The following is a 13,519-nucleotide window of genomic DNA, read 5'->3' as shown; positions in this document are numbered from 1 at the left end:
GATTAAAGAAATGTTTGAAGACAGAGAATCTGGTGTTGCAATTGGGAGGGATGAATGAGAACATCAATTAGATATACAGATGACAAAGCATCTCTAAATAGCACAGAAGGATTGCAGGAGCTAGTCGATAGATTAGGAACAGCAGGTTTGAACTTTAGAATGAAAGTGAACATTGAAAAAACCAAAGTGATGAATATCTCAAAATCACCAATAAATATTCATAGAGGGAACAGAACTAGAACAGGAAGTGTTACATCTGCAGATTGAAGATACAACAAAGAAATAAGATCAAGATAATAATGGAAAAGAAGGATAGGCAGTTGCTAACTAGAAAGCTGAATGAATAACTCAAGAAGCGATTTGTTCAGAGCCTGCTTTGGAGTGTTGCCTTGTCTGGAGGTGAGTCTTGGACCTCATGGAAAGAGGAGACCAACTCACTCAATGTGGATTGGGAGGAGGATGGAAAGGATCTGCTGGAAAGAAAAAGTAATGAATAATGAAGTGCTGTGGAGAGTGAAGGAATAAAGACATTTGCTGAACATAATGAGGAAAAGACAGAGAGACTGCAAAGGACACTTCTTGAAAGGAGACATGGAAAGATTATAAAGAACCAAGGATCTGCCTTCACGTAGAGCACACAGAATGATAAGATAGATAATATATATTTTGTGTATATATAGAAATTAATGTAAGTGTATAGGCTTTTGGTCCAGTTCTTTCCATCACTTTCTGGCAATCTGGTTTGAAACATCTAATCTCCTTCACATCGATTTTGCTTCTAAATACAGCCCTGAAACTCCACAATTTCCCACAAACATGACTGATCCTACCAATCTCTGCCAAACAAATCTCTCCTTCAGTCACATTGCGACAGCTCATAACACCTCCTGCTCACATTCCTACGCTCCAAACCAACCACAGTCGTTCTGTTGTTACAGTTTGACATGTTTGTGCAGTTACATAGAAACTGGAAGCAGGAGGAGGCATTCAGGCCTTGAAGCCTGCTCCGCCATTCATTATGATCATGGCTCATCATCAAATTCAATATCCTGATCCTGCCTTCTCCCCATATCCCTTGATTCCTTAAGCCTCAAGAGCTACAACTCATTTCTTCTTGAAATCACACAACACATTGACGAAGGGAAAGCGGTAGATGTGGTTTATATGGAGTTTAGCAAGGCGTTCGATAAGGTCCCTCATGCAAGGCTTCTAGAAAAAGTGAGAGGGCATGGGATCCAAGGGGCTGCTGCCCTGTGGATCCAGAACTGGCTTGCCCAAAGGAGGCAGAGAGTGTGTATAGATGGGTCTTTTTCTAATTGGAGGTCGGTCACCAGTGGTGTGCCCCAGGGATCTGTTCTGGGACCCTTGCTGTTTGTCATTTTCATAAATGACCTGGATGAGGAAGTGGAGGGATGGGTTGGTAAGTTTGCCGACGACACGAAGGTTGGTGGGGTTGTGGATAGTCTGGAGGGATGTCAGAAGTTACTGAGGGACATAGATAGGATGCAAGACTGGGCAGAGAAGTGGCAGATGGACTTCAACCCAAATAAATGCGTAGTGGTCCATTTTGGCAGGTCGAATGGGATGAAGGAGTACAATATAAAGGGAAAGACTTTAAGTATGGTAGAGAATCAGAAGGACCTTGGGGTCCAGGTCCATAGGACTCTAAAATCGGCCCCGCAGGTGGAGGAGGTGGTTAAGAAGGCGTATGGTGTGCTGGCCTTTATCAATCGAGGGATTGAGTTTAGGAGTCCGGGGATAATGATGCAGCTATATAAGACCCTCGTCAGACCCCACTTGGAGTACTGTGCTCAGTTCTGGTCGCCTCATTACAGGAAGGATGTGGAAAAGATTGAAAGGGTGCAGAGGAGATTTACAAGGATGTTGCCTGGATTGAGTGGCATGCCTTATGAGGATAGGTTGAGGGAGCTCGGTCTTTTCTCCTTGGAGAGACGTAGGATGAGAGGAGACCTAATAGAGGTATATAAGATGTTGAGAGGCATAGATTGGGTGGACTCTCAGAGGCTTTTTCCCAGGGTGGAAATGTCTGCTACGAGAGGACACAGGTTTAAGGTGCTGGGGGGTAGGTACAGGGGAAATGTTCGGGAGAGGTTTTTCACACAGAGGGTGGTGGGCGAGTGGAATCGGCTGCCGTCAGTAGTGGTGGAGGCAAACTCAATAGGGTCTTTTAAGAGACTCCTGGATGAGTACATGGGACTTAATAGGATGGGGGGTTATAGGTAGGCCTAAAAGGAAGGGATATGGTCGGCACAACTTGTGGGGCCGAAGGGCCTGTTTTGTGCTGTAGTTTTCTATGTTTCTATGTTTTGACCTCAACTACATTCGGTGTTGGTGAACTCCACAGATTTACCACTCTCTGGGTGAATAAATTTCTCCTCACCTCAGTTCTAGAAGGTTTATCTCTTATCCTCAAACTATGACCCCTAGTTCTGGACTCCCGCCACCGTTGGAAACATTTTTTCTAAATCCATCCTGCCCAACTCTGTTGGAATTTTGTAAGTTTCTATGAGATTCCCCTCTCGGTCTTCTAAACTCCAGTGAATATAATTCTAACCAACTTAATCTCTCCTTATATGACATACCTGCCATCCCAGGAATCATAGAGTCATAGTCATCGAGGTTTACAGAATGGAAACAGGCCCTTCGGCCCAACTTGTCCATGCCGGCCCTTTTTTTAAAACCACTGAACTAGCCCCAATTGCCCGCCTTTGGCCCATATCGCTCTATACCCATCTTACCCACGTAACTGTCTAATCGCTTTTTAAAAGACAAAATTGTACCCGCCTCAACTACTACCTCTGCCAGCTTGTTCCAGACTCTCACCACCCTCTGTGTGAAAAAATTGCCCCTCTGGACACTTTTGTATCTCTCCCCTCTCACCTTAAACCTATGCCCTCTAGTTTTAGACTCCCCTACCTTTGGGAAAATGTGTTGACTATCTCGCTGACCTCTGCCCCCCATTATTTTTTAGACCTCTATAAGTTCACCCCTCAGCCTCCTACGCTCCAGAGAAAATAATTCCCAGTCTATTCAGACTCTCCTTAGAACTCAAACCATCAAGTCCCGGTAGCATCCTAGTAAATCTTTCCTGCACTCTTTCTAGCTTAATAATGTCCTTTCTACGATAGGGTGGCCAGAACTGTACACAGTGCTCCTTCCTAAAGGTGGCTTTAAGTGAATAATTAACAACTTATTTTATTCAACCAACTCGGGAAATTTAACTAAACCAGTAACAATTTTAATTAAAGGATGGTTCGACTGAAATGTTGTTCAAATAAAGATAAGGATCATTTAGTACCAAAACAGTAATAACAGAATCTTAGTCACTCTCAAAAAGACTAGATACAACCAGGTCTGGTGGCTTGGAATAGATTTGGAGGTTCTTCTGTAGTTGTCCGCTGTCTGTAAGCGCTGAATGGTGAGTTCTCTTAAGGCATATCTGAAGCTTCCAGAGTTAAGAACTAACTGTTGATCGAACTGCCTTTAACTGCTTCAGCTGATCTGACCCCGACTCTGGCTCAAGCGATGTTCCTCTGAGAAGGCTGTTGCTCTGGGTTTTATACTCGTGATGACCTCACAATGTTCTTACACCACGATTGGTCTGAGGTTGTCAACAACAGCAAATTCAAATCAGATCGGCTCTTAATGGCTGATTGTCTTTTTTTAAACTGATAGGCTATTAGAATGTTACCTGTTACCAAGGCAACCCTGATGCTTGGCCTTCGAAACAAATTAAAATTACTATATACTCAAATCCTTTTGCTATGAAGGCCAACATAACATTTGCCTTCTACACTGCCTGCTGTATCAATGAGCTTACTTTCAGAGACTAAGGCCTCACTGAGTGTCCACTTCTCTCAATTTACACCCATTCAAATAATAATCTGCCTTCCTATTTTTGCTACTGAAGTGGATAACCTCACATTTATCTACATTATACTACATCTGCCATGCATATGCACACTCACTCAGCCTGTTCAAATCATGCTGAAGCATCTCTGCATCCTCCTCACAGCTCACCCTCCCATCCAACTTTGTACCTCCTGCAAATTTGGAGATAATACATTTTAGTTCCCTCTTATCATTAATATATAACGTGAACAGTTGGGGTCCTAGCACAGATCCCCACAGTGCCCCACTAGTCACTGACTGCCCATCGGAAAAAAAACCATTTATTCCACCTCTTTGCTTCCTGTCTGCTAACCAGCTTTTTATCCATCTCAAGACATTACCTGCAATCCCATGCGCATCACATGATAGTCTGCTATGTGAGACCTTTGATATTTCAGTTCTTTGATATTTCACATTATAAAAGTTATCAGGTAAACTCTTGTTTATTGCTAGCTGAATTTCATAGAATCATAGGATCTACAGTGCAGAAGGAGGCCACTTGGCCCATTGAGCCCACACCGACAACAATCCCACCCAGGTCCTGTCCTATACCCGTAACTCCACATATTTACCCTTCCAATCCCCCTGACATTAAGGGTCAATTTATCATGGCCAATAACCTAATACGCACATCTTTGCAGTGTGGGAGGAAACCAGAGCACCAGGAGGAAAGCCACACAAGCACACTGCTTCACAGCACCAGGGACCCGGGTTCAATTCCGGCAATCACCTGAGGCCGGAATTGAACCCGGGTCCCTGGTGTTGAGGCAGCAGTGCTATTCACTGTGCCACCGTGCCATGTTGATGCTTTTCAGCAAGAGATGATGAACTAATTCTTTTTCTCAATGCTAATATTAGACAGGAGGGCCTGGTACAGGGGGCATATACAGTAGAATTTCAAGACTTTGTCTTATAGAAATCGACTTCCAGAAAACCAGCATTAATGGTTTCTTTCTTTCACTATAATGCAAGGAAGTGTCACTGAATGTATGACACACTGTCACTCAAAGTGTGAGGGAAATTAAACAACCCTTCTTCAGCCAAGATTTACTGCAACATTCCTTATATCTGGACTAAACACTCTGCAAGATGTCAGGCAACATTCAGGGGGGTGATCTCGTGCAGACTATATCGCAGAACTTCTGCTTGGAGAAGAGATTCTGTTTAAAATTGAGTGAAATGTAAAAGCATTTTGGTTCAACTACCTGAGATCTGTTCAATTATTTAGTACATATGGAAGTACAGTAACAGTTCAGAAATCACTTACAGTGACAGAGCACTGCATCAGGCTAACGTTGAGATGTCATGTTGGAGACCAAAGGTGAAAGTGAAATGAACATTGCAATGTGTTAGAACATGCACTAGTTCCGTTCAGTAGGTTGGGGGATGGTGGGGAGGTGATACAGTGGATTGGGCTATTACTGGGGTGAGCACAGGTTAGAGTGTGGGGCTGGTGCCAGGCTATATAGAGTCATAGAGGTTTACAGCATGGAAACAGGCCCTTTGGCCCAACTTGTCCATGCCGCCCTTTTTTTTTAAACCCCGAAGCTAGTCCCAACTGCCCGCATTTGGCCCATATCCCTCTATACCCATCTTACCCATGTAACTGTCTAAATGCTTTTTAAAAGACAAAATTGTGCCCACCTCTGGCAGCTTGTTCCAAACACTCACCACCTTCTGTGTGAAAAAATTGCCTCTCTGGACACTTTTGTATCTCTTCCCTCTCACCTTAAACCGATGCCCTCTAGTTTTAGACTCCCTTACCTTTGGGAAAACATATTGACTACTTAGCTGATCTATGCTCCGCATTATTTTATAGACCTCTAGTTTTTTGAAGGGGTAACCAAGAAGGTAGATGAGGACAGTGCAGTTGATGTTGTCTACATGGACTTTAGCAAGGCCTTTGACAAGGTGCCGTATGGTAGGTTGTTGCATAAGGTTAAATCTCACAGGATCCAGGGTGAGGTACCTAAATGGATACAAAATTGGCTTCTTGACAGAAGCCAGAAGTTGGTTGTAGAGAGTTGTTTTTTCAAACTGGAGGTCTGTGACCAGTGGTGTGCCTCATGGATCAGTGCTGGGTCCACTGTTATTTGTCATTTATATGAATGATTTGGATGAGAATATAGGAGGCATGGTTAGTAAGTTTGCAGATGACACTAAGATTGGTGGCATAGTGGACAGTGAAGAAAGTTATCTCCAATTGCAACGGGATCTTGATCAATTGGGCCAGTGGGTTTACGAATGGCAGATGGAGTTTAATTTAGACAAATGCGAGGTGATGCATTTTGGTAGATTGAACCAGGGCAGGACTTGCTCAGTTAATGGTAGGGCGTTGGGGAGAGTTACACAACAAAGAGATCTAGGGGTACATGTTCATAGCTCCTTGAAAGTGGAATCACAGGTGGACAGAGTGGTGAAGAAGGCAGTCGGCATGCTTGGTTTCATCAGAACATTGAATACAGGCGTTGGGACATCTTGCTGAAGTTGTACAAGCCATTGGTAAGATCACACTTGGAATACTGTGCAATTCTGGTCACCCTATTATAGAAAGGATATTATTAAACTAGAAAGAGTGCAGAAAAGATTTACTAGGATGCTACCGGGACTTGATGGATTGAGTTATAAGAAGAGGCTGGATAGACTGGGACTTTTTTCTCTGGAGCGTAGGAGGCTGAGGGGTGAACTTATAGAGGTCTATAAAATAATGAGGGGCATAGATCAGCCAGATAGTCAATATCTTTTCCCAAAGGTAGGGGAGTCTAAAACTAGAGGGCATAGGTTTAAGGTGAGAGGGGAGAGATACAAAAGTATCCAGAGGGGCAATTTTTTTCACACAGAGGGTGGTGAGTGTCTGGAACAAGCTGCTAGAGGTAGTAGTAGAGGCGGGTACAATTTTGTCTTTTAAAAAGCATTTAGATAGTTACATGGGTACGATGGATATAGAGGGATATGGGCCAAATGCGGGCAATTGGGATTAGCTTAAGGGTTTTAAAAAAAAAGGGCGGCATGGACAAGTTGGGCCGAAGGGCCTGTTTCCATGCTGTAAACCTCTATGACTCTATGACTCTAAGATCATCCCTCAGCCTTCTACGCTCCACAGAAAAAATTCCCAGTTTATCCAGCCTCTCCTTATAACTCAATCCATCAAGTCCCGGTAGCATCTTAGTAAATCTTTTCTGCACTCGTTCTATTTTAATAATATCCTTTCTATAATGTGACCAGAACTGTACACAGTATTCCAAGAATGGCCTTACCAATGTTTTGTACGACTTCTATAAGATGTCCCAATTCCTGTATTCAATGTTCTGACAGATGAAACTAAGTATGCTGAATGCCTTCTTCACCACTCTGTCCACCTGTGACTTCACTTTCAAGGAGTTATGAACATGTACCCCTAGATCTCTTTGTTCTGTATCTCTCCCCAATGCCCTCCCATTGATTGAGTAAATCCTGCCCTGGTTCAATCTACCAAAATGCATTACCTTGCATTTATCTAAATTAAACTCCATCTGCCATTCGTCAGCCCACTGGCCCAATTGATCAAGATCCCTTTGCAATACCGAGATAACTTTCTTCACTGTCCACTATGCAACCAATCTTGGTATCATCTGCAAACTTGCTAACCATGCCTCCTACATTCTCATCCAAATCATTAATATAAATGACAATAACAGTGGATCCAGCACTGATCCTTGAGGCACACTGCTAATCACAGGCCTCCAGTTTGAAAAACAACCCTCTATAACCACCCTCTGGTTTCTGTCATCAAGCCAATTTTGTATCCATTTAATTACCTCACTCTGGATCCTTTGAGATTCAACCTTATGCAACAACCTATCATGCGGTACCTTGTCAATAGCCTTGCTAAAGTCCATGTAGACAACATCAACGACACTGCCCTCATCTACCTTCTTGGTTACCCCTTCAAAAAACTCAATCAAATTTGTGATATCTGGATAAGGAGAGGGGATTCATACCAAGGGGCAGATCACTGTAAGGGGTTAACTCTAATGATTGTTATTCAGCATGTGTATAAGAGGCCATGTCACAGTGATGTAACTCACTGAGAGGAGAGGAGTGTGAGGCATCTCAGAGAGTAGCTCCAGCTATGTCTTGGGTTTTATTTAACCTTTGCAAAAAGTTAGCAGGTAAATAAACGTGTTTTGAACAAAAGTCCATTGCCTCCAGTGAGGTCACTTTTAGAGTAAGAGGCTAACGCACAAAAACAGAATGATGAGAGGAAGGTGATAGTGTGGAGGAGGTGATACAAGTGCAGTCCCATCATACTGGAGCTGGAGGAAGAGGGGTGATAACAGTCAACATGATACCGGTAATTTGGAGAATGGAGGAGGTGGATATGGAGTTACATGGCTGACAGAATGCCAGATGCTTTGTGGGGCCTGGTTGCCTTTAGGCTGTTTGTCTTTGGACAGTGGATAGTTGTCAGAAAGTTTGAGCAGTGAGCAGTGAGTTCAGCAGTGGGCAGTGGCCAATGGGTTTGGGCTATGGGTTTAGGTAGTGGGCAATAGTCTGAGGCAGTGGGTTCAGGTAGTGGGCAGTGGGATATTTGGACAGTGGCAGGTTTGGACAGCAGGTAATGTGGCCTCACTTGGGAACTAAGAACAGCTCCTTCTCACAGGCAAATAGTGAAATAATTTTCTCCGGTCTGGCAGACAACTTGAAAGGTTTTGAATGAAAGAATGTGTGATATTTTGGAATTTTAGTTGCAAAGGGACTGCCTGATCATGGCACTTGTTAATCGTTTATTTACTATGTTTACTTCCATGTTTTATACTTTGAATTGTGGGTCTTTACTTGTTTTCCAAAGTTACTGCTTTATCATGGGATTCTTTCACATTCCACCACTCTACGTAAAGACATACTTCCGAACTGTTCTTCTGAATGGTCCGACTCTTATTCTGTTTGGGAAATCAGCATCACATTTTCTCTCGATCTACCCAGCAATTCCTTTCTCAATTCAAACAACCTCAATCAAATCATTCCTTCTGTATTCCAAGGAATACACAATGATTTTTTTGTTATATCTCTTTATAATTTACCCTTTGGAAACCTGTATAGCTGCAAAGCATCCTCCCATTTACATTCCAGCTTGATAATTGGCAAGACTAACATCCCATTCGCCTTTTTGATTATTTTGTACCTGACTGCTACATTTTAGAGATCTAACCACATGCCTCCTAAACCTCTTTCCACCTCCTTAATTCCTGGATTTTCACTCTGCAAATAATATTCAGACTTCTTTTTTGGTCAAAAACGGATGACTTCACACTTTTGAAATCCGCCTGGCATATTTTGTTCATTTGCTCAATCTATCAAAATGTCTTTCAGTAACTTGATGCTCCCGTTCGTAACATTGTTAACAATTCCTTATACCCATCTTTCAGTGGAATTCTCCTCTGTGCCTGCCAGTGGATTCAATGGCTGGGGGAGGGGGGGACAGAATTCGCAGGAGGTCTAAAAATCTGTTTTACCTCAGCATGAATTTCCTGCGGGATCTTCTGCTCGTGCTTGCCATGGTAGACAGGCGTGAAACTGATTCGAATAAAATCATAGAATCTACAGCGCAGAAGGAGGCCATTTGGCCCATCGATCCTGCACCGACAACAATCCCACCCAGGTCCTATCCCGGTAACCCCACATATTTACTCTCCTAGTCCCCCTGACACGAAGGGGCAATTTATCATGGCCAAACAACCTAACCCGCGAGTGTGGGAGGAAACCCACGCAGACACGGGGAGAACATACAAACTCCACACAGACAGTGACCCGAGGCCAGAATCGAACCTGGGTCCCTGGTGCTGTGAGGCAGCAGTTACCACTGTGCCACCCGGGGAAAGGGAAGCAGATTAAGGTCTAACCAGAATCATCCATCCACGTCTATTTCTCTGCAACGCCAACAGGAAAACACATCGGTCCAGATCACATCTGGAACAACATGGCGTCCAGAAGTCAGGACTTAGCTGAAGAAGACCTGGGGCTGCCGCTAAAGTTTAGGGTGGAGGCCACCACCAATTCTGGACCCTGGAGCATCGCAGCAGTGGGTGGGGGAAGCATGGCCAGGTGGATCTTCCAGCTTCAGTGTCATCGGAGTGGTCCATCTTCGAGCCTCAGAGTGTTCCTGCAGGTCCATCTTCTTTTTTCAACAATGGATCAGTGAATTTGAACACCTTTTAAAATAGCACCCAGGTACGATGGCGAGATTTAGAATTATAGAATCATACAGTGCAGAAGAGGCCCTTCGGACCATCGAGCCCACACCGACATGTTAGAAACACCTGAACTTCCACCTAATCCCATCTGCCAGCACGTGGCCCATAGCCCTGAATGCTATGATGTTCCAAGTGCTCATCCCATCATGCCCACCCTACCACAGAATAACATATTAAACCCCAGATGCATAATTAATTCCGGCCTCCGGTCACTGGCTGTGTGGAGTTTCTCCCTGTGTCCACATGGGTTTCCTCCAGGTGCTCCGGTTTCCTCCCACACTCCAAAGATGTGCAGGTTAGGTTGATCTGCCATGTTAAATTGGCCCTTAGTGTCAGGGGACTAGCAGGGTGGATACGTGGGGTTACGGGGACAGGGCCTGGGTGGGATTGTTATTGGTGTAGGATCGATGGGCCGAATGGCCTCCTTCTGCACTGTATGGATTCTAATGAGATCGAGGCCAGAAGATTTAGGGCAGGATTTTACAGCTCAAGCGAGACCAGAAATTCCCGCCCGAGGTCAACAAACATTTCCGTTGTCCGTTCCTCGCCCGTCCCGATGCCATGGTGGGCGAGGCGGTAGAATTCCGGTGATTGCATGTTTTCACGTCAGCCTCCTTAGTGGGAAACTCTTCCCATCCATGCTTGAGGATAATATTCAGTACCACAGAATTAACTGTAATTCATACTTATTCCATTGATTATAGGATACTTAGATTGAAATAAGCAAGAGTTAACTTTCTGTTGGTGAGTTTCGTTCATAACTACCACAAATATACAGCAACTTCACACCATTCAATGCATTTCAATGGTAAGGCAGATAGTGAAATTGCTGCAAAAACTGGACAGTGATTTTTGGAGTTTTGAATTGAGCTGTGCATCCACTCTTGCCTGAAGCTATAATATCAATTGTGTATAAATAGCAGTCTACATCATTGGCTTCAATGTTATCTTGACAACAAATGTTGTCCATTACAGTTACTAAAGGGGGATGGAAAAGAACAACTCTGAATGATTGAGAGACCGAGACTGCATTATGAGGAGTGGTTATGTAAATTAGCTATATTCTCGTTGGAAAAACAACAAGGCTGTGTTTATGATCTGTCTTTAAGGGATGACATCACTCAAAAGCAAGTGTGCCATGCAATTCAGGACAAAGCCTGAGCTTGGGAGGATGGGGGAAGGTGTCAATTCAAACAAATCCCTCGAAAAAATGCTCTGGATTTTCTTGGTGTTACGCCATAGAGTCATAGAGGTTTACAGCATGGAAACAGGCCCTTCGGCCCAACTTGTCCATGCCACCCTTTTTTTAACCACTAAGCTAGTCCCGATTGCCTGCATTTTGCCCATATCTATCTATAACCATGTAACTGTCTAAATGCTTTTTAAAAAACAAAATTGTACCCACCTCTACTACTACCTCTGGCAGCTTGTTGCAGATACTCACCACCCTCTGTGTGAAAAAAAATGTCCTCTGGACCCTTTTGTATCTCTCCCCTCTCACCTAAAACCTATGCCCTTTAATTTTAGGCTCCCCTACCTTTGGGAAAAGATGTTGACTATCCAGCTGATCTATGCCCCTCATTAATTTATAGACCTCTATAAGTTCACCACTAAGTCTCCTACGCTCCAGGGAAAAAAGTCCCAGTCTATCCAGCCTCTCCTTCTAACTCAAATCATCAAGTCCCAGTAGCACCCAAGTAAATCTTTTCTGCACTCTTGCTAGTTTAATAATATATTTTCGATAATAAGGCAACCAGAACTGTACACAGTATTCCAAGTGTGGCCTTTCCAATATCTTGTAAAACTTCAACAAGACGTCCCAACTCCTGTATTCAATGTTCTGACCAATGAAATCAAGCATGCCGAATGCCTTCTTCACCACTCTGTCCATCTGTGACTCTACTTTCAAGGAGCTATGAACCTGTACCTCGAGATCTCTTTGTTCTATAATTCTCTCCAACACCCAACCATTAACTGAGTAAGTCCTGCCCTGGTCCAATCTACCAAATTAAATCACCTCGCATTTATCTAAATTGAACTCCATCCGCCATTCATCAGCCCACTGGCCCAAATGATCAAGATTCCGTTGCAATCCTAGATAACCTTCTTCATTGTCCACTATTGCCGCCAATCCTGGTGTCATCTGCAAACTTACTAACCATGCCTCCTATATTCTCATCCAAATCATTAATATAAATGACAAATAACAGTGGACCCAGCACCGATCCCTGAGGTACACCACTGGTCACAGGCCTCCAGTTTGAAAAACAACCCTCCACAACCACCGTCTTCTGTATCAAGTCAATTTTGTATCCATTTGTCGACCTCACCCTGGATCCTGTGAGATTTAACCTTATGCAACAACCTAGCATGCAGTACCTTGTCAAAGGTATTCCTAAAGTCCATGTGGACAACATCAACTGCACTACCCTCATCTACCTTCGTGGTTACCCCTTCAAAAAACTCAATCAAATTTGTGAGACATGATTTTCCACTCACAAAGCCATGCTGACTGTCCAAATGCCTGTAGATCCTGTCTCTTAGAATACCTTCTAACAACCTAGCCACGACAGATGTGAGGCTCACCGGCCTGTAGTTCCCAGGCTTTTCCCTGCAGCCCTTCTTCAACAAAGGCACAACATTTGCCACCCTCCAATCTTCAGGCACCTCACCTGTGGCTGTTGATGATTCAAATATCTCTGCTAGGGGACCCACAATTACCTCCCTCACCTCCCACAACATCCTGGGATACACTTCATCAGGTCCCGGGGATTTATCTACCTGGATGCGCTTTAAGACTTCCAGCACCACCTTGTCTGTAATATGTACACTCCTCAAGACATCACTGTTTATTTCCCCAAGTTCCCTTACATCCATGCCTTTCTCAGCAATAAATACTGATGAAAGATATTCATTTCGGATCTCACCCATTCATGTCGATCCACACATAGATGACTTTATTGGTCCTTAAAAGGACCTACTCTCTCTCCAGTTACTCTTTTGCCCATTATGTATTTGTAGAAGCTCTTTGGATTCACCTTTGCATTATCTGCCAAAGCAATCTCGTGTCCCCTTTTTGCCCTCCTGATTTTTCTCTTCACTCTAGTCCTACACCCTCTATATTCTTCAGGGATCCACTTGACCGAGCTGCCTTTGCATGTCATGTGCCTCCTTCTTTTTGTTGACCAGCGCTTTAATATTCCACGTCATCCAGTGTTCTCTACTTCGACCAGCCTTGCCCTTCACTCTAAAAGGAATGTGCTTGGCCTGAACCCTGGTTAACTCTTTTGAAAGGCTCCCACTTACCAGCCATCCTTTTGCCTGCCAACAGACTCTCCCAATTAACTGTTGAAAGTTCCTATCTAATACCATCA

General features: G+C 43.8%; 1 protein-coding gene across 1 annotated transcript in view; it reads right to left on the bottom strand.

Moving 5' to 3' along the window:
• Positions 1–10,742, bottom strand: part of LOC144509694 (ephrin type-B receptor 2) — a 1,012,102-nt gene extending 1,001,360 nt beyond the window's left edge. The window contains exons 1-2 of the mRNA XM_078238477.1: positions 10,672–10,742; positions 9,408–9,468 (exon numbers count right to left, since the gene is read on the bottom strand). Coding sequence (XP_078094603.1) covers positions 9,408–9,468; positions 10,672–10,742 — 132 coding nt within the window. The remainder of the gene's footprint in view (positions 1–9,407; positions 9,469–10,671) is intronic.
• Between the last annotated feature and the right edge of the window lie 2,777 nt (positions 10,743–13,519).

The sequence above is a fragment of the Mustelus asterias genome, chromosome 22, assembly GCF_964213995.1.
Source record: "Mustelus asterias chromosome 22, sMusAst1.hap1.1, whole genome shotgun sequence".
Classification (NCBI taxonomy): Eukaryota; Metazoa; Chordata; class Chondrichthyes; order Carcharhiniformes; family Triakidae; genus Mustelus; species Mustelus asterias.
This window is presented reverse-complemented; position numbering and strand designations above follow the sequence as displayed.